Source organism: Oncorhynchus keta, chromosome 14, assembly GCF_023373465.1.
Source record: "Oncorhynchus keta strain PuntledgeMale-10-30-2019 chromosome 14, Oket_V2, whole genome shotgun sequence".
Classification (NCBI taxonomy): Eukaryota; Metazoa; Chordata; class Actinopteri; order Salmoniformes; family Salmonidae; genus Oncorhynchus; species Oncorhynchus keta.
In genome coordinates this window covers 42,384,867-42,404,767 of record NC_068434.1, presented here as the reverse complement: position 1 = coordinate 42,404,767, position 19,901 = coordinate 42,384,867, and the positions used below count along the sequence as shown (strand labels likewise).

The following is a 19,901-nucleotide window of genomic DNA, read 5'->3' as shown; positions in this document are numbered from 1 at the left end:
ATAGAGAATAAAAAGCCTCTCTATGGCCAGGGCGTGACATAAAAAGGTATTAGAAAACACATGAAGCTGATTGAGCGAATGCTTAGAGTGTGCAAAGCTGTCCTCAAGGCAAAGGATGGCTACTTTGAAATAAAGAAAAACCTGTGAATGAGTAGGTGTGTACAAACTTTTGACTGGTACTGTATATATCACAAATCAGGACATGACCCTGATCCAGACACGGGAGGCGGATTGTACAGTCCTCAGATGATTTATTAGAAACAGGGAGACAAACACAAAGACAGGTGAAACAGATGAGGGTGTGACAATATATATATTTATTTTTTTGCTCTCAAATTCCCATTGGGTAAAGACATAATTTCCACATCTAGTTTTGATTTTACATTTGGCTGAGTTGTCAACTAACGCTAATTCACCGTGAAATCAACAAAAATTCAAAATTTAGGTTAAAACTTGAAATTACCCTACATTGATGACTTTTTGCAAATCCAATCAGTTTCGCACATGTGTTCAACATCGTCACATTACAATTTTTTGTTGAAATGACATGGAAACAACATTCATTCAATCCGTTTTCCAATGTAGATTCCTTCACCTCCAATGTCCATTTTCAGAGTCCCAGTTACCCTGTGAATAACGCAAAGACAGAGTCGGTGAAAACATTGGACACAAGATGAGGAATTAGGGGTTTATGTTCATTAGCATCAAATTGATACTTATAATGTAGATTCCCTCACCTCCAGTGTTCATTGCTGACTGACAAGTCGATATCCTTGTGGATAATGGAGTCAGTGAAACAATTCCACACAAGATAAAAAATAAACAAGGGGTTAATGTTTGTGAACACATTTGTATTTAATTGGGAACTAGCTTAACTAAATGATACAAAAGACTACTTACATTGGATGGGGTCTATCCATAGGCAACTGTGCTCCAGACCAGAAGGATCCACTGCAGGAGGTACAAATATATTTTTTGTTGTTGCTATAAATAATCCAGCTAGCCAGTTCTATCAGAAATATCCCCCTCACTAAACCTAGCTAAATTAGCTAGCTAGCAAGCAACACGTTGCTTGGCTAGCCAATAACATTTAAAAAATAGTTTTGGCAATGAAATGATATCTAATACATGACATTAACTCTACTTAATTTTCAAAACAATTCTTACCAGTCACACTGCATGTTCGTGGCAAGCCAAAGAAGGAGCTAGCTAGGTAGGTCGCTAGCTGTGTTATAGTTAGCAAGTTCGTTGAAAACTCTTGCTTGCAGTTGAATAAATGATCTTCTTCCTTCGTCACCCATCAGGTTAAAAACATATTTGAATTAAATGTTATGAATGGATAATAAAATGACCAAAAGCTTTTTGGCGGTGACAACAGCTCTTCTCCTTCTTCAGAAGAAAATTCAAAATTGTAAAGTCTGCTCCTTCAATTGGAGGTGGGGCTGTGGATGGGGATCGGGAACGTTTCAAATTGTGATTGACAGCTCGGGAAACATATTTTAATGTATTAAAAAAATTACTTTCAAGTGTTTTAAGTTTCCGAAATAACACCTCATTTATTTTTACTATGTTTCATAAGTGGCAGGTAGGCTATACCTCAATTGCTGTAGAATTTATTTTCAACTACAACTCCAGTTGATCCAATTTAGCATTGCAAAACACCACTCTGGGAACCTAGTGCTAAGGACGGAGAAGGTTGTGAGGTGAGTGTGTATTTTACAAATATACATGTACATGTATTTTATTTATTTATGTATTTGATAAATACATTTCCCACATATATTTAAATATATTTATATTTTATTGGAATATATTCCAATATATCATTTTTTCTGTATGTGCGATTTACTCGTGGCTAAAGACAAACATACTTGGAAGAGTGTGTGTGTGTGTGTGCACGCATGCATGCATGCATGTGGCAGAAACTTCCTGAAAGGTGAAACGCTGCTTAAAATTATATACTATGTTAAAAAATATATCGTAAGAAAACATGTTGTATAAACAACTGGACTTCTGCCTTTAATTCCGTCAGTCGCCTTTATAATGAATGATAAGGCAAACAAATACACACACACACACATAGATAGATAAAGACACAGGCTTTGTGGCTGTAATTTCACACATCCAGAACACAAAACTTTCAAAACAGAAGCATGATATTAACAATTTGTGTCTTTTCAACTGCTGAAATACACAGCTTGCTTCTTTTCTTTGCAGACCAAATAATATTTAAAATGTTGATATAAATAGAGTGAATAGCGCTTGCTTGCTATTGGCCCCAGGTGTGACAACAAGCAGGAGGACGTGGTGGCCTTAGAGATGCGTGTGTGTTTTGTGGGTGGGAGCACTCGTGTGTGTGTGTGTGTGTGTGTGTGTGTGTGTGTGTGTGTGTGTGTGTGTGTGTGTGTGTGTGTGTGTGTGTGTGTGTGTGTGTGTGTGTGTGTGTGTGTGGTGGAGCAGAGCTCAGGTGATGACGGTGGGGCTGCGGCGTCCTGTCCTCTCGTGGATGTCAGAGATCTTCAGGGCGATGGCAATGAGGGGACCCAGCACCGCCTGGGACACAAAACACACACACAGCTTTATACGCACTTCACACATTGCACTAATACTGACAATGGGGGGACCAAGCACCGCCTGGGATACAGACAGCACACACTGCTTCATACACACTTCACACAATACACCCATTACTGCCACTACTTCAGGCTTTCTTTTCTAATGCCCATTAGAATGCCCATAGAGACCTTGAAAGGATGCACTGCCACTGCTCATGTTCCAATAAGTGTACAATGTGAGTGTGGTATTAGTATACTACCAACATAGTTACAGCATACTCAAAACGCAGGACGGCCAAGGGACAGTGACTGAGAATATGTTAATCCCTTACGTCCCTGTGTAAAAGGCATTGAAGGTAATCAGTAGTAGTGGTAGATTATAAGCCTGATTGCATTGTCATTGTCCTTAACCCTAACCCCGGAGCCTTCTACACTACCCACATTGGTTCCACTAAGAATCCAGTGTTGGGGAGTAGTGAACTACATATAGCATAGCTGTACTGTACAAACTTAATCAAGCATCTAAAACCACCTTCAGAAATCAGGGTTATACTGTAAACCACCAAAAACAAATGACAACGACAGCCTGAGCATAAAACCAAAAGCCCTCCAGTCTTACAGATAACTGTCCAACCAGACACCATAAACATCAACTATATACACACTGAATATACAGTATGGCAATTCTTTATAGGTTAAGTATGTGACAGATTGGGTTTGTTTAGTAAGGGAGGACTCGCCTACAGTCACTAGTGAAAGTCTACAGACCCCTTTCACAGTCTTCACATTTTCTGCCTAAAAAATTACATTTAAAACTGGAACACAATCTACTCCACGTTTTCAAAATGAAATAAAATGATAGAACATTTTCCAAATGAATACAAAATAAAGAAACTAAGATGTCTTGACTGTGTATGTCTTTACACCCCAGAGTAAAAGGCCCAGTGCAGTCAAAAATGTTTTATATATAGTTCCACACTATGAAGTTGGAATAATACTGTGAAATTGTAAAAACAATTATGATAATGCCTTTTTAGAGTAAGAGCTGTTTGAAAAGACCGCCTGAAATGTCAGCCTGTTTTGGTGGGACGGATTGCATTGGACCGTTTAATACTTAGTGGAAGCACCTTTGGCAGCAATTACAGCTGTGAAACATCTGGAACATGATTCTACTAACTTTGCACAACTCTTAGGACAACATTGATCCATTGTTTTTGTCAGAATTGCTCAAGCTCAGTAAATTTGGCTGGGAATCATTGATGGACAGCAATATTCAAACCTTGTCTCTGATTTTCAAGCAATTTTAAGTCGGGACTGAAACTGGACCACTCTGGAATACTCAACACCTCTTGGAAAGCCATTCTGGTTCGACTTTTTGTTACTTATATTTTTTGGGCATTAGAATTTGTGGATTGTCCTCCTTTCATGTTCATTGTGATCCGGACAAACTCACCAGTCCCTGGTGGTGACAAGAATACCAATAACATGACGCTGCCACCACAATACTTGAAAATACAGAGGATTTTACTCTGTGTTGTATTGGATTTGACCCAAGCCTGCAGTTTTTAATTTGGGCAAAAAAGTTAATTTCTTTGCCGTGTTCTCTTGCATTATTACTTAACAGCCTTGTTGCACACATAATGGATGATTTGGAGTAGATATTTGAACACAGGCTTCATTCTTTTCAAGGTTGTTTATCCTCTGTATTTTCAAGTATTGTGGTGGCCACATCCTGTTCACTGCCAAAGAGCTTCCACCAAGTATTATTAACTCTGGGGTGTGAAGATGTACGCAATCAAGACATCTTCTTGTGACCATTGTGAACCATGCCCCTATTGTTGACAATGCCATTGCCCTTGTGGTAAAAAAAAAATGGAGTAATTAGATAAAAAGAAAATTACAATGTTTCCATACACTCTTCCAAAAGCGTTCTTTGCGGGACAGTAAGGGTTCTTCCAAGAACCGTTTTCATTTGAACAATCCTTTTGGAAGACACATGTTCTTTGTCAGGCAAAGAGTTCTACCCAGAACAGAATAACGTAAGACAAGACAAGAATGATTCTTTGGAAGACAAGGGGACAAGATGGAGTATTGGTGTCTCTGAGGGGTCTTTGGTCTGGTTTGCTAACTACCTCTCTGACTGCATGTCACCAAGGGATTACCCCAAGGCTTGATCCTAGGCCCCACGCTCTTCTCAATTTACATCAGCAACATAGCTCAGGTAGTAGGAAGCTCTCTCATCCATTCATATGCAGATGATACAGTCTTATACTCAGCTCGCCCCTCCCCGGATTTTGTGTTAAATGCTCTACAACAAAGTTTTCTTAGTGTCCAACAAGCTTTCTCTCACAAAGGTTGATGCTTATTTATAAAACATTATTAGGCCTCACTCCCCCCTATCTGAGATATCTACTGCAACCCTCATCCTCCACATACAACAACAGTTCTGCCAGTTATATTCTGTTAAAGGTCCCCAAAGCACACACATCCCTGGGTCGATCCTCTTTTCAGTTTGCTGCAGCTAGTGACTGGAATGAGCTGCAAAAAACACTCAAACTAGACAGGTTTATCTCCATCTCTACATTCAAAGACTCAATCATGGACAGTCTTACTGACATTTGTGGCAAATTGGCCAGTTTTACCTAGTGTTTGTTTTTGTGTAATATTTCTAGTGTTGATAAAGGAGTTAAAAAGGATCACCGTGTTGGTGTTAACAACCAGGTTTGAGTGTGATTGTGTAATTTTTTACTGTGTTTAGAGTCAAACTATAAAAACCAAGCCCATCAATTATCATATTTCCCAGCATGCTCTAATGCAGGTTGATTTTCATAATTGTTTGTTTTAATATATGTGTTTTTGCATGTATGTTGATTGGTTGATTAATCCTATTCTACACAAAGACAAATAACATACATTGTCCTAAACTAATCCAATATGTTAGTATTTGGATTTACAGCACCCGTTACTGAGATGGTTGTTCCAGTTTAGATGATTTAGGTAGTCACATTAATCAAATTCTGAAAGCAGATTGCAGGTGATTAAAAGTTCAAATTGTTGGATATCCTCGCTCTGGCTGGATTCCAATAGGAATTACACATAATTTTGCCCGCCGTCATTATGTGACTTGCAGGCCAGGGGCCTCGTTTATAAAACGGATTTACGATCAATTTTGATCTTAAGTATAACTTGTGCAGAAAACCACATTCAAGTAGTTATTGATAAAAACCTTACTTTGACGTGGAAATGATCTTATCTCTACACATAGTCTAGACTTGACGTAAGTGATTTTCCTGCTGGTTAGGTACGGCTATTCTTTTTATCCCTTGCAGTTAAAGGTCAGACCATTTCTTTTTCACATCAGCCACAGTTCTGTCTTGCTGCCCCACTTCGTTCACTGCCGCGGCAACACACTCCCAAGCTACCTGTTTTGGCTTTGTTTGTCAACCCACTATTTAGTCCACCGAATAATACGTGCTGCCTGTCTTCAATCTCCTCTACCATCTCCGTGATCTCGTCTTCCAAAAAGTTTCCTTGTCTCTTTTGGTCCATGGCTATTCCTGACTAAACCCTCATTTGTGCTAGCATTCTATAAGGGGAAATCACTGATTGTAAGGCACGTTCAGGTGCCGTCAATTGTAAGTTAATTTGAGATTTATAGATCACAGGTGCGTAGGTTACAAATGGGCTTCTAAGAACCTGCGTAAGCAAGGTTTTTTATGCTCAGTATCTTTAATGAATCGAACGTAAGCACACTGTCGGAAATGATCTTACGACTAAGTTCAAGTATAAATCTAAGATATAGATTTTTTAAACGAGGCCCCTGATGTGGCCTGTAAACCAGGAGTTTCCTAACAACACTGTGTTAGGGCAGGGGTTCCCAAACGTTTTCATTTAGGTCCCACTTGCAGCATTGGGGAATATTCCGGTGTGCATGCGCCACGTCTATTTCTATGGGCACAAGCACTGTACATGAGACTGAGACTGTTCACACCGGTCTTATTGGTGGAAAAAACATTGAGCAGGTTTAAAGCTTATTTCCTGCAACTTGACACATTTTGTCATGGGGTGCAGAGGCAATGTTGCAGTTTTAAAGAGAGGGTTCTAGGCAGAACAATTTACAGGTGGTTCTATGAAGAACCCTACATAGAAGGTTCTAGCTAAAACTCTCTGCAAAAAGGGTTCCCCTATTGGAACAAATCAAAGAATCCTATATGGTTCTACTTTGCACCTTTTTTCTAAGACTCTAGATCCTCTCCCTAGTTCATGGGCCTGTAAGCTTGTAAATACAGAAAGAAACAGAAAGACCCTCTTATTGCCATTGCTGAGTTGTCGGAAACAAACACACACACACACACACACACACACACACACACACACACACACACACACACACACACACACACACACACACACACACACACACACACACACACACACACACACACACACACACACACACATGCACATACTGTAATGTTATAGTACCTATCATAATGGATTCCAGTGTAAACTCCCTACCTGAGTTTCTCTGTTTTGTCTCTCGGGGTCTCTCTCTAAGCTCTCTGCATAGATCCGGACTGTGGCCCCGGCCCCTCCCCCACTTCCACTCAGACGGAAGACCAGACGGGACGCATCAGTGAAGATGATCCGCAGACCCTGTAAATAGACAGACCAGAGGCAGTGAGACAGGTAGACAGATAGACCAGAGACAGTGAGACAGGAAGACAGACAGACCATCGGCAGTGAGACAGGTAGACAGACTGACCAGAGGCATTGAGACAGGTAGACAGACTGACCAGAGGCATTGAGACAGGTAGACAGACTGACCAGAGGCTTTGAGACAGGTAGACAGACTGACCAGAGGCATTGAGACAGGTAGACAGACAGTCCAGAGGCAGTGAGACAGAAGACAGTCAGTGCTGTTTAATGCAGTATCAAATGACATCCACTAGATGCCGCTGTAGTCATATGAGTAAAGGTAAGAATTGACCCGGCTGTGTGTATGCTTACCTACAGTGCAACCCTATCTGTGTTTGTGTACATGTAGTTGTTTGTTTGTGTCAGGAGAGAGAGGGTCAATGTACAATAGTATGTGTGTAATCTGTCTATGTGGTAAGAATTCAGTAGCAGGCTACAGAGACAACCCACTCATAGCTCTGTAAAGCCTCTCTTCCCTCGACATGTCATCACAGCCAGTCTAAGTGTGTGTGCGCATGTGTGTTTGTTTGTATGTGCACAGCATGTGTACAGTATCTCTGTATGTGTGAACATTTGTGAGCTTGTGTCTCTGTTTTAAGAATGTATGTATACTCCGGTGTGTGTGTGTGTGTGTGTGTGTGTGTGTGTGTGTGTGTGTGTGTGTGTGTGTGTGTGTGTGTGTGTGTGTGTGTGTGTGTGTGTGTGTGTGTGTGTGTGTGTGTGTGTAAATATGCTTGTGTGTGTATGTATGTGTGTGTACACATGTATGTGTTGGACAGCTGACACTGCCCTCCCTCTCACAAGCAGACAGGCAGAGGGGAGAGGCAAAAGCTGACACAACCCTGTGTCTATGTGGAATGTATCATGTAATAATATGGACAAGGGGGAGCAGGGTTTACTGGTTGGAGGGGGGAGGGGAGGAATGTCACACTTTTGATTGACTGACTTACTAGCTGTAATTGCTGTGCCTCTGTGGAGCACTGTGAGCTCACGGTGACAGTGAAGGATGGCCCAGGTTTGATCCTGCTACTGTCACAGGCCCGATTGGGACTGCAAACACACACATACACAAACATACAGCTAAACACACACAAACACACGCAGGCGCGCACACACACACACACACACAGACAGACACACACACACGCTTCCATCTCTCTTATGTCATCATACATCCCAGACCAAGACTCCTGACACCAATGGGTGGCCATCAGGATTTTACGAGTCATTCTTTTGTCTGTGTTGGTCTGTGTGTGTCTTATGAGTTGGGGCTGTAGGCTGAGAAATGTCGATGCCAGGCTAGTTTCCACACATTCCAGGACAGAACGAGGTAGTCCGAAGGGGAAGCTTCACAGGCATGGATATGATGGAGGCGCGGGGCAGTGGCGTGTGTGTCTGTGTTTACATTCACCAACAGTAGACTGCCTATAACACTCATCATCTTTACTGAGATGTGTGTGGATGGCTGACACAGACTCCGATTCATTAGTCTTTACACCAATCGCAACAAAGGCCCCAGCCGAGACATATCTGCCTCCACCAATGACATTTACAAGCCCCAGACGAAACCAAGTCTACCAATCAGAATAAAGGCCACGCCAAAACATTAGCCACTGTGACATCACTGCCTTATGCACATCACTTGTTCCCAAACCGTTTAGCCCTGTGACCCACCTACAATTTTGGGAGTCTTCTCATGACTCAACATGTCACCAGAACCAATGCCATAGACATGGTTTAATGTGCTGAATAGCTTTGCTTCTGAAAAAAAAAACGCAGGACTCGACTGTGACCAGCGGAGCCTTCACACCATTTGGGAACCAGTGAAGTAAGAACCGGAGAGAAGTGTTTACCACTCAAAAGTATGTTCAACATCAACAGTAGGCCAACTGTTCCTAACCAGAGGTTGTATATCACTCCACTACTGTATCTCTGCCTGTCTAGCTGCCCTGTTTCTGTCTCCCAGTACTGGTGAAAAGCACTGGATGTGTGTGTGTTTACTGGCTGAGGAGGAGGGATAGAGACAGCCATGCCCAAACATGGAACCCCACTCTGGGCACATGCACTCTGGGTGGAGTAGGAGGATAGAAAGAGAGAAGGATAGAGGGAAGAGGAATATATGCTTACTTTTTGACTAATAAAGTGACCAATTAAATAGACCTCATAGACAACCAAACCTCCTTTCCTTCTCCCCTCCTCCCCTCCTCTTCTCCTCCTCTCCTTCCCTCCTCTCAGAGCCATGGGGCAGGTAGACTGACCTGGTTGCGGACCACGGTTCCGTCCACCGGGTCGACGTACTCAAAGTTATCAGCCCGGTCCACGCTGTAGACGGTGTTCCCCACAGCAAACTTCTGGCTTGGGAAGGCTTTGTCTGTGATCACCCCCTCCAAGTCCCTCATCAGATAGAAGGCTGCTCTGGGGTCCACGCCCTCATAGTCAAACCTGGGGACACACATACACAGGTGTGAACACAGGTGCCAGAACGACTTACAGGCGCAATTAGGGTTTAAGTAACTTGCTCAAGGGCACATCGACAGATTTTTTACCTCGTCGGCTCGGGGATTCAAACCACATACACAAACGCAGCATAAAGACACACAAACACTCCTTGAAACCACAAGCATAGAGACAAACACATTTTAAGACAATTAATTGTCGAGCTTCTTTAAACCAAGTTGGAGCCTTGACATTTAAAGACACTGCACAATTCCTTATATAAAACTCCATTCATTTTCTAAGTCTTCACAGTAAAGCCCAAACAAAGTCCCAAACAGTTTGGCCTGTGTTGAGACTGAGGTGGTTATTTCCCCTCCATCTCCCTCTGTGTCCTGTGGGAAGTCTGTGTCAGGTTTAGGAACATTTACGTGGGAATGTTGAGGATTATGTATTTGGACAATGAGGAACACTGGCAGTACTCGTCTCTCGGTCTCTCCTGGGGGAGCAGCTAAAATAAGAGCTAGAAGAGGGGTGGGGACAGGGGGACGGACTGAGATAAGAGACTAATGGGGGGGGGTGCATAACGGAGTCATCCGGGGCAGGAGAGGGGGACACCTTATGCAACACCAAGGCATCAAGGGGGGCATTAATTGATTAATATGATTGCATAGCAGAGTATCGACTGCAGTAGTGACCTGCAGAAGTAGTTGCGTCCGAGCTTGGCCCAGTGGTCCTTGACGATCTCATCCACGCCCTGTTTCCTGGCAGCCATCATGGACAGCCACACCAGCACCGACCACAGACCGTCCTTCTCACGGATGTGGTCTGAACCTGTACACGGGTGGAGAAAAGTTAGCCCAGGAGAACGTGAACCTTCGTAACCTTGTTATAACCCAGTTTTAAACCTTCATAACCCTGTTATTACCTGTTACAAACATATAGAGTGGGATGTTTAAACCAGCATGGGATATTTTCTAAGGGATGTTACCCTGGAGGATTCCTTGGCTAAAACGGATTAAAACAAAGTTTATTACAAAGGCCTTTTAACAGATATTCTAAGAGGCGTTCTGACAAGAACCCTTTCTTCAGTTCAACTCTGAGCCATAGACTTTAACAGCCACGAGTTTGTTTCTCTGGCTCTCACACAAACACTGGATGGATGCCTCTCCTGAGTCTCTCTGGGAGTCTGATGGCTTTCTACAGAACAGGAAGCCAGCTCTCTCACAACACATTCTGTTGGTAGTACTATTCATATTGCTGATATTGATGTCACTCAGTCAGTCAGGTTGGAAAATGGTGCTTGTTGAACCAGGGTTGTGGGTTTCATTTCCGCATGGCCACATGCTGAATGTATGAGTAAAAGTTGTATTTTTAAGTTATTTTGAAGACACTCTTATCTAGAGTGACTTACAGTCTGTGTGAACTGTAAAGTATTTAGATAAAGGGTTGACCATATGGCATCAGCTATAGTTGAAACCGGAAGTTTACATACACCTTAGCCAGATACATTTAAACTCAGTTTTTCACAATTCCTGACATTTAATCCTAGTAAAAAATCCCTGTCTTTGGTCAGTCAGGATCACCTCTTTATTTTAAGAATGTGAAATGTCAGAATAATAGTAGAGAGAATAATTGATTTCAGCTTCTATTTCTTTCATCACAATCCCAGTGGGTCAGAAGTGTACATACACACAATTAGCATTTGGTAGCATTGCCTTTAAGTTGTTCAAGTTGGGTCAAACGTTTCGGGTAGCCTTCCACAAGCTTCCCACAATAAGTTGGGTGAATTTTGGCCCATTCCTCCTGACAGAGCTGGTGTAACTGAGTCAGGTTTGTAGGCCTCTTTGCAGCTTTTTCAGTTCTTCCCACACATTTTCTATTGGATTGAGGTCAGGGCTTTGTGATGGCCACTCCAATACCTTGACTTTGTTGTCCTTAAGCCATTTTGCCACAACTTTGGGAGTATGCTTGGGGTCATTGTCCATTTAGAAGACCCATTTGCGACCAAGCTTTAATTTCCTGACTTATGTCTTGAGATGTTGCTTCAATATATCCACATAACTTCCCTCCTCATGATGCCATCTATTTTGTGAAGTGCACCAGTCCCTCCTGCAGCAAAGCAACCCCACAACATGATGCTGCCACCCCCGTGCTTCACGGTTGGGATGTTGTTCTTCGGCTTGCACGCCTCCCCTTTTTCCTCCAAACATAATGATGGTCATTATGGCCAAACAGTTCTATTTTTGTTTCATCAGACCAGAGGACATTTGTCCAAAAAGTATGATCTTTGTCCCTATGTGCAGTCGCAAACCGTAGTCTGGCTTTTTCATGGCGGTTTTGGAGCAGTGGCTTCTTCCTTGCTGAGTGGCCTTTCAGGTTATGTCAATAAGAGGAGTTGTTTAACTGTGGATATAGATACTTTTGTACATGCTTCCTCCAGAATCTTCACAAGGTCCTTTGCTGTTGTTCTGGGATTGATTTGCACTTTTCGCACCAAAGTACATTCATCTCTAGGAGACAGAACGCGTCTCCTTCCTGAGCAGTATGACGGCTACGTGGTCCCATAGTGTTTATACTTGCGTACTATTGTTTGTACAGATGAACGTGGTACCTTCAGGCATTGGAAATTGTTCCCAAGGATGAACCAGACTTGTGGAGGTCCACAATTTTTTTCTGAGGTCTTGGCTGATTTCTTTAGATGTTCCCATGATGTCAAGCAAAGAGGCACTGAGTTTGAAGGTAGGCCTTGAAATACATCCACAGGTACACCTCCAATTGACTCAAATTATGTCAATTAGCTTATCAGAAGCTTCTAAAGCCATGACATAATTTTCTGGAATTTTCCAAGCTATTTAAAGGCACAGTAAACTTAGTGTATGTAAACTTCTGACCCACTGGAATTGTGAACAGTGAATTATAAGTGAATTAATCTGTCTGTAAACAATTGTTGGAAAAATGACTTGTCATGCACAAAGTAGATGTCCTAACCGACTTTCCAAAACTATAGTTTGTTAACAAGAAATTTGTGGAGTGGTTGAAAAACGAGTTTTAATGACTCCAACCTAAGTGTATGTAAACTTCCGACTTCAACTGAGCATTGGGCCAATAACTGAAAGGTTGCTAGATCGAATCCCCGAGCTGACAAGGTAAAAATCTGTCGTTCTGCCGCCAAACAAGGCAGTTAACCCACTATTCCAAGGCCGTCATTGTAAATAAGAATTAGTTTCTAACTGACTTGCCAAGTTGAATAAAGGTAAAAATAAAAACAAAGTCGGCTGGGGAGAGAGGAGTATACTAACACAAACAGACTGGTATCTCTTTAAGTGCAGCTACTCTCTCTGGCGAGATCAGTCTGTTCACACTGCCAGTGATCTCTAACTGAGGTGGGCTATTCTACACTAAGGACCAGATCTCAGTGTGAGCTGCAGTGCAAAATTCGCACCTGTTGGTTTTAGATGGGAATAAAAGACGCAAACAATAAAGTTATGTGCATTCGCAAAGTATTCAGACCCCTTTACTTTTTCCACATTTTGTTACGTTACAGCCTTATTCTAAGACGGATTGAATAGTTTTTTCTCATCAACCTAAACACAATACCACATAATGACAAAGCAAAATTATGAGGAACCCCCCCCCGAAATATCTCATTTACATAGGTATTCAGACCTTTCACTCTGTACTTTCTTGAAGGACCTTTGGTAATGATCAAGTCTTCTTGGATTCTCCAATTCTTCTCTGTAGATCCTCTCAAGCTCTGTCAGGTTGGATGGGGAGCGCCGCTGCACAGCTATTTTCAGGTCTTTCCAGAGATGTTCGATCTGGTTCAAGTCCAGGCTCTGGCTGGGTCACTCAAGGACATTTTCCCTTGCTTTGGCAGTGTTAACATATGTTTTCCATGCCAATAAAGCCCTTGAATTGAATTGACTTGTTCCCGAAGCCACTCCTACGTTGTCTTGGCTGTCTGCTTAGGGTTGCTGTTCTGTTGGAAGGTGAACGTTCACCCCAGTCTGAGGCCCTGGGCACTCTGGAGCAGGTTTTCATCAAGGATGTCTCTCTACTTTGCTCCGTTCATCTTTCTTCTCGATCCATGTAGCCTATTTGAATAATTCTGGAACTCAGACCACACGTAGCAGGTTAAACCTAGAGCCTGGCGCATGGTTCATGACGATTGGACCGTTGTCATCACAGTTCCATGACTAGTGAGAGTTTGGGTACATTCATAGGACTATTATTCAACCCCTATTGGACACTTTTATTTCCACCTTCCAATATTTCACAGTTTGAACTTGAATATGACAACTGTCAGGATGAATCAAACCACTGTATGTATTATTCATCAATATATTTTGTGCATAAAGGCTCTCTAAACCTGTTTTCTTTTATGATTCATACATACTTTCCTTAACCCTAAAATGTGCCTAAATAATCTACAAAATCAGAGTATTTTTTAAAAAATCTACCACTTGAGGCTGAACTGAGACGAATATGCATAGATGGCTGTCTTTCATAAATCCCTATTTTCTGAACCCAGTCTGCCGGCAAAATTATAATTAAAGGTACACCATATTTAAAGGGATGGCTTAAGATAAATGTACTGAAACCCCTATTGAATGAAAACTCAGAAAATCTGTTGGCCAGCAAGTGGGAGGGTTTTCAGCGGTTGAATGACATTTATTCAGCGTGCGCAAGTGAACCACGCCTGCAAAGCCCATTATGCACCTTCATAAGTCTGAATAACAACTACTAAGAAGTGCGTAGGAAAGGCGTGCGCAAGAAAGGCGGAATTTGCTAAGTCAGAATCGGCCTATAGTACATTGAAAAAAATAAAGGTTCTTGCTCGGCTCTTAAGGTTCCTTGGAGAATTCTTGCTCGATAAAGAACCTTTGAGTTAAGAGTGCGGTTCTGGACGTGATATCTACAGTTCTTCCAAATTCTAAAAGGTTCTCAAAATGTATGGAAGCCTGCAGATGTGTCCCTTTTCAAATTCGCCAGTGTTAACTAGTATTGATTCTTCAGTTGAACATTTCTAGTGTTGAGTTAAAACATTACTACAAAGAGTTAAAATAACATTCTGTGGTGTAAAATAACCACAGTGTTGGTGCAACAACTATGTCTCTGTCACTTGCAAACACAGTCATGGGTGGTACTGGTAACTCTAAAATTCACTCTAAAGGCACCCTGGGAAATATGCAAATCAGGGTTAAAAGCAGGGCTATTCAATTCCGGTCATGGACGACCAAAAAACATTTCCGGTTTGGGATTTTGTATGGTTCTTCAAAGAACCATCCCATTTATGGTTCCAACTTGTACCTTTTACATCTGATCCTTTCTTTTTAACATATATTTTGTGTTATGTTCTATGTTTTGTTTCCTCTGGAAACTAAGAGATGCATACTTTGTTGTGGAGTAAATGTTTAGTAAGTCTGACCCTAATAGAACACTGTACGGCTGTTGGGAAATGGACAGTTGCCAATTTCCGCTGCCCCGCCGTTGTCTCGCTCCACCCCCTCTCTGTCTTTCTGATTTCATTGAAGTAAATTTTGTTGTGGACACACACACACACACACACACACACACACACACACACACACACACACACACACACACACACACACACACACACACACACACACACACACACACACACACACACACACACACACACACACACACACACACACACACACACACACACACACAGAGAGACACTGGATGTCTTTACAAGCTGTCTAATAAAACAAAACAAAAATCACAAGATCAAAATCACAAGATCAGTCCTTTCCCCATCTGCCTCTTAGTGTATAACAATAAGAAGAAGAATGAAAAAAAGAATGATCATAATCTCAAACAAACCACCAATTTGAGTCTATGCCAATTTTAAGACAATGAGCAACAACAATGTAATGGTTTTATGAAGCAGTTTGAGAAGATCTCAAAGCTCAAATTTGATTCTATGTATGTAAATTAGAAGACAAACAATACAGACCGGACTAATGTTTATGAATAAAAGTTCCAGCTGTAGCTATTTGACAGGGAGAGAGAGGATCGAACATAGCCCTAATTTACTGCTGCTCTTTCTAGCCGTTTAGCCTTAAATGGGTCGAGCAAAGCACAAAGTCACATAGCACTCCGTCCTATTCATCTCTGTCTCTTCCACTTTTCCCCTTGCTCTCCATTCCCCCTCTTTCTGTTTTCCCTTAATTACCTCCTTATCTACTGTCCCCCTGCATCATCTCCCTTTCCTCTCTCTCTCCTGCTCACTTCAACTTTCTCTACTTCTTTCTCCTGTTCCTTCCCTCTTTCTCTCTCCATACTCCTCTTTCCCTTTCTATCTCTCTCTCCATCTTAGATTCCTCAGATTTCACTTGCTTTGGCAATGTAAACATGTGTTTCCCATGGCCAATAAAGCTCCAGAGAGAGAGAGAGAGAGAGAGAGAGAGAGAGAGAGAGAGAGAGAGTAAATAAGAAAGTTTTTCCTGGTGGGCTGAGCAGCTGCCAGCAGAGGGTTCTGGCGTTTCACAGAGCTCCTCTCTCCTTTTATAGCAGAAGAATGGGGATTACACACACATCCCCTCATATGTATTATGCTGGGATGACTCCCACCAGGCCTCTCTATTTAAGGATGTGATGTACTGTATATGGATGCTGCAGGAACAGACTGGCTTTTACTGAAAGTTGAGAAAACTTAGCTGTTAACAAGCTGCAGTACGACTCAGATGAATGTAAATGTCAAACAGGAGTAGAGAGAAACAGTCAGTAACACTCACTTGTCCCGAAGCTCTCCTCTCCGCAGAGCGAGCACCTCCCGGAGTCCATCAGGTTCCCAAAGAACCTCCAGCCTGTAGGAGTCTCATACAGAGCCACCTTCAGGGCCTTGGCCACACTTAACACACACACACACACACACACACACACACACACACACACACACAAACAGAGCACGGGTTAGTGATAGTTACAGTATGTATACACACATAAATGTACACACACACAAACACACCTCTGGAGAACATAATCAACACTAGCCTTTCTCTAATGTATGAGTAGCCCCTTTCTCCAGTTATGAGTCAGAGCTCACAAACTACAAAGTGACCTTTAAGGCTGCTGGCCTGCCAGATCAATCTGCCATCTACTCATCCAATAACTTAATAAGGAAAAAAGAGAGCATAAAAACTAGCTAAACTTTCAGATAATTGAGCCATGTGCTCTATCACACAGTCACAGAGAGAGAAAGTAACAGCAAGAGAGAGAATACCAAAATACCGTACGACAGACAATGTATACACCCTTATGTATACACCCTTATTGACAAACAAACAAAACAAAAGCAAAGTCTTCTCATGCTTTGTTGATTTCAAAAAAACTTTTGATTCAATTTGAGGATCTCCTATACAAATTGATGGTAAGCGGTATTGGGAGAAAACATATGACATTATAAAATCAATGTACACACAGCATGTGCAGTTAAAATTGGCAATAAACACACATATATCTTCCCTCAGGGTTGTGGGGTGAGACAGGGATGGAGCTTGAGCCCCACCATCTTCAATATATACTGTATATCAATGAAATGGTGAGGGCACTGGAACAGTCTGCAGCACCCAGCCTCAACCTACTTGACTCGGAAATCAAATGTTGACTGTTTGCAGATTAACTGGTGCTTCCGTCCCCAAGCAAGGAGGGCCTGCAGAAGCACCTAGATCTTCTGCACAGATTCTGTCAGACTTAGGCCATGAGAGTGAATCTCAGGAAGACAAAAATAATGGTGTCCCAAAAAAGGTCCAGTAGCCAGGACAACAAATACAAACTATATGTAGACATCATTGCCCTAGAGCTCACAAAGAACTCGTCACTTCCTGTTGAACGCGGAACAAGGGAGAGCTCGGTTTGTTGTTTTGGAAAGTCTATTGAAAAAGTTTGGTTACTAGCTAGCTACCTTTTGAGTTTGGATCCCGTGACACATTTGACATTACTTGCTGGGACCGCAACTATCTGTCCAGTGATCCTGTCGACCAAGGCCGAGTCTGAGGAATTGTTTTGCGTAGCAGCTAGCCTAGTCATGCGTCCTCCGATACACAACCCAACCAAGCCGCACTGCTTCTTAACACAGCACAAATCCAACCCGGATGCCAGCCGCACCAATGTGTCAGAGGAAACACAGCGCACCTGGCAAACTTGGCTAGCGCGCACTGCGCCCGGCCCGCCACAGGAGTCGCTGGTGTGCGATGAGACAAGGATATGCCTACCGGCCAACCCCTCCCTAACCCGGACGACGCTAGACCAATTGTGCGTCGCCCCACGGACCTCCCGGTCGCGGCCGGTTACGACAGAACCTGGGTGCGAACCCAGAGTCTCTGGTGGCATAGAGCGCCACCACTGCAGTACAGCACCACCCGGGAGGCCCTTGTTTGTTCTTTTCAATCTTCCCTGCGACCTGCCTGTCTGTGAGGTGTGAGGAGTAACAGTGTAGTCTACGTTGTTACCATGACAAAGACCAAAACCAGCGGGAGTACCGTTGAGCACAGTGTTGTCTCTCTATCACAGGTGCATCTTTTAAGTAAACAAAAAGAGTTCTACAAGCAGTTGTTACAACAACAAGAGAATAGCTTCAATTGTTTTGTCCAAATACTGGTGGAGTCAATACTGGTGGCAGCAATCTTTAAGTCATTCAGAGATGACATAATTTCTGTATGTGAATCCAACAATGACGGATAAATCAGATTATCTCGAGAGACAATCAAGGTCGAACAACATGGTTGTGGACGGAGTTGTAGAATCTCCACAAGAGACCTGGACGGAGTCTGAGGACAAAGTGAGGGAAATGATCTTGGAGAAACTGAAGATTTGAACACAGGAAGATTGAGGTGGAGCATGCCCACAGGACTGGAAAACCCACCACCGACCCAGGTGACAGGGCCAGGCCGATTGTGGTCAAGTTCATATATTAGCCATTACTGAGACTCACTTACCGTAATTTCCGGACTATAAGCCGCTACTTTTTTCCCACGCTTTGAACCTCGCGGTTTTATACAATGACGCGGCTAATTTAGGGATTTTTCCCGCTTTCACAAGATTCATGCCGCCAAAAAACTGAGCACCGTCACATAATGTGACGTAAATCGAGCGCGCTCAAACTTCCCATCATTCTGATTACGGTAGTCATTTTGTCACCCTCATCATGGCAAAGACACTGAGAAATGCATATGATGCAGCTTTCAAGTTGAAGGCGATCGATCTGGCTGTTGGAAAAGGAAATAGAGCTGCTGACAGCGTGGAGCATTGTCAAAAAATCCACTATCATCAACGGGTTTCGAAAGGCTGGACTGCTGCGTGTTGAAGAGGGCAACGATCCAACATCGGATGAAGCAATTCTGAGGCTATTCAACTCTGACACCGAAGGAGATGACTTCAGTGGTTTCAGTGCACAGGAGGAGGAAGATAGTGACCAATGACTTTCTTGGTAGGCTACTGTTTACTGCTATTTAAAAAAAAAAATGTTACAAGCCGTGTTTCGTTAAAGCCTATTTATTTTTGTTACAAGCCGTGTTTCTTTTAAAAGCCTATTTATTTTTGTTACAAGCCGGTAGGCACCTGGTAGGCACCTGTGGCTTATAGAGATGCGCAGCTTATATATGTACAAAATAAAAAAAAAAGTTTAATTCAGTGGGTGCGGTTTATATTCAGGTGAGCTTAATAGTCCAGAAATTACGGTAGATAATTTGTTTGATGATACAGCAGTAGCAATACAAGGATAAAACATCTATAGAAGAGACAGGAATGCTATTGGGGTAGGTGTTGCTGTATATATTCAGAGCCATATCCCTGTAATGCTTAGAGAAGATCTTATGTCAACTGTTATTGAAGTGTTGTGGTTGCAGGTTCACCTGGCACATCTAAAGCCTTTTCTTTTGGGCTGTTGCTATAGGCCACCAAGTGCTAACAGTCAGTATCTAAATTAGAAGTTGACCGATTAATCGGACTGGCCGATTAATTAGGGCCAATTTCAAGTTTTCATAACAATCGGAAATCGGTATATTTGGACACCGATTTGGGCGATTTTTAAAAATTAATTATTTTTTACACCTTTATTTAACTAGGCAAGTCAGTTAAGAACACATTCTTATTTTCAATGATGGCCTAGGAATGGTGGGTTAACTGCCTTGCTCAGGGGCAGAATGACCGATTTGGACCTTTTCAGCTCGGGGATTCAAT

At 42.5% G+C, this 19,901-nt stretch overlaps 1 protein-coding gene across 1 annotated transcript in view; it reads right to left on the bottom strand.

The window, feature by feature from the left end:
• Nucleotides 1-1,993: 1,993 nt before the first annotated feature.
• Nucleotides 1,994-19,901, bottom strand: part of pgm5 (phosphoglucomutase 5) — a 42,698-nt gene continuing 24,790 nt past the window's right edge. Inside the window, exons 7-11 of the mRNA XM_052461795.1 lie at nucleotides 16,457-16,572; nucleotides 10,385-10,520; nucleotides 9,512-9,695; nucleotides 7,074-7,211; nucleotides 1,994-2,553 (exon numbers count right to left, since the gene is read on the bottom strand). Of these exons, the coding sequence (XP_052317755.1) occupies nucleotides 2,464-2,553; nucleotides 7,074-7,211; nucleotides 9,512-9,695; nucleotides 10,385-10,520; nucleotides 16,457-16,572 (664 nt within the window). The 3' untranslated portion in view covers nucleotides 1,994-2,463. The remainder of the gene's footprint in view (nucleotides 2,554-7,073; nucleotides 7,212-9,511; nucleotides 9,696-10,384; nucleotides 10,521-16,456; nucleotides 16,573-19,901) is intronic.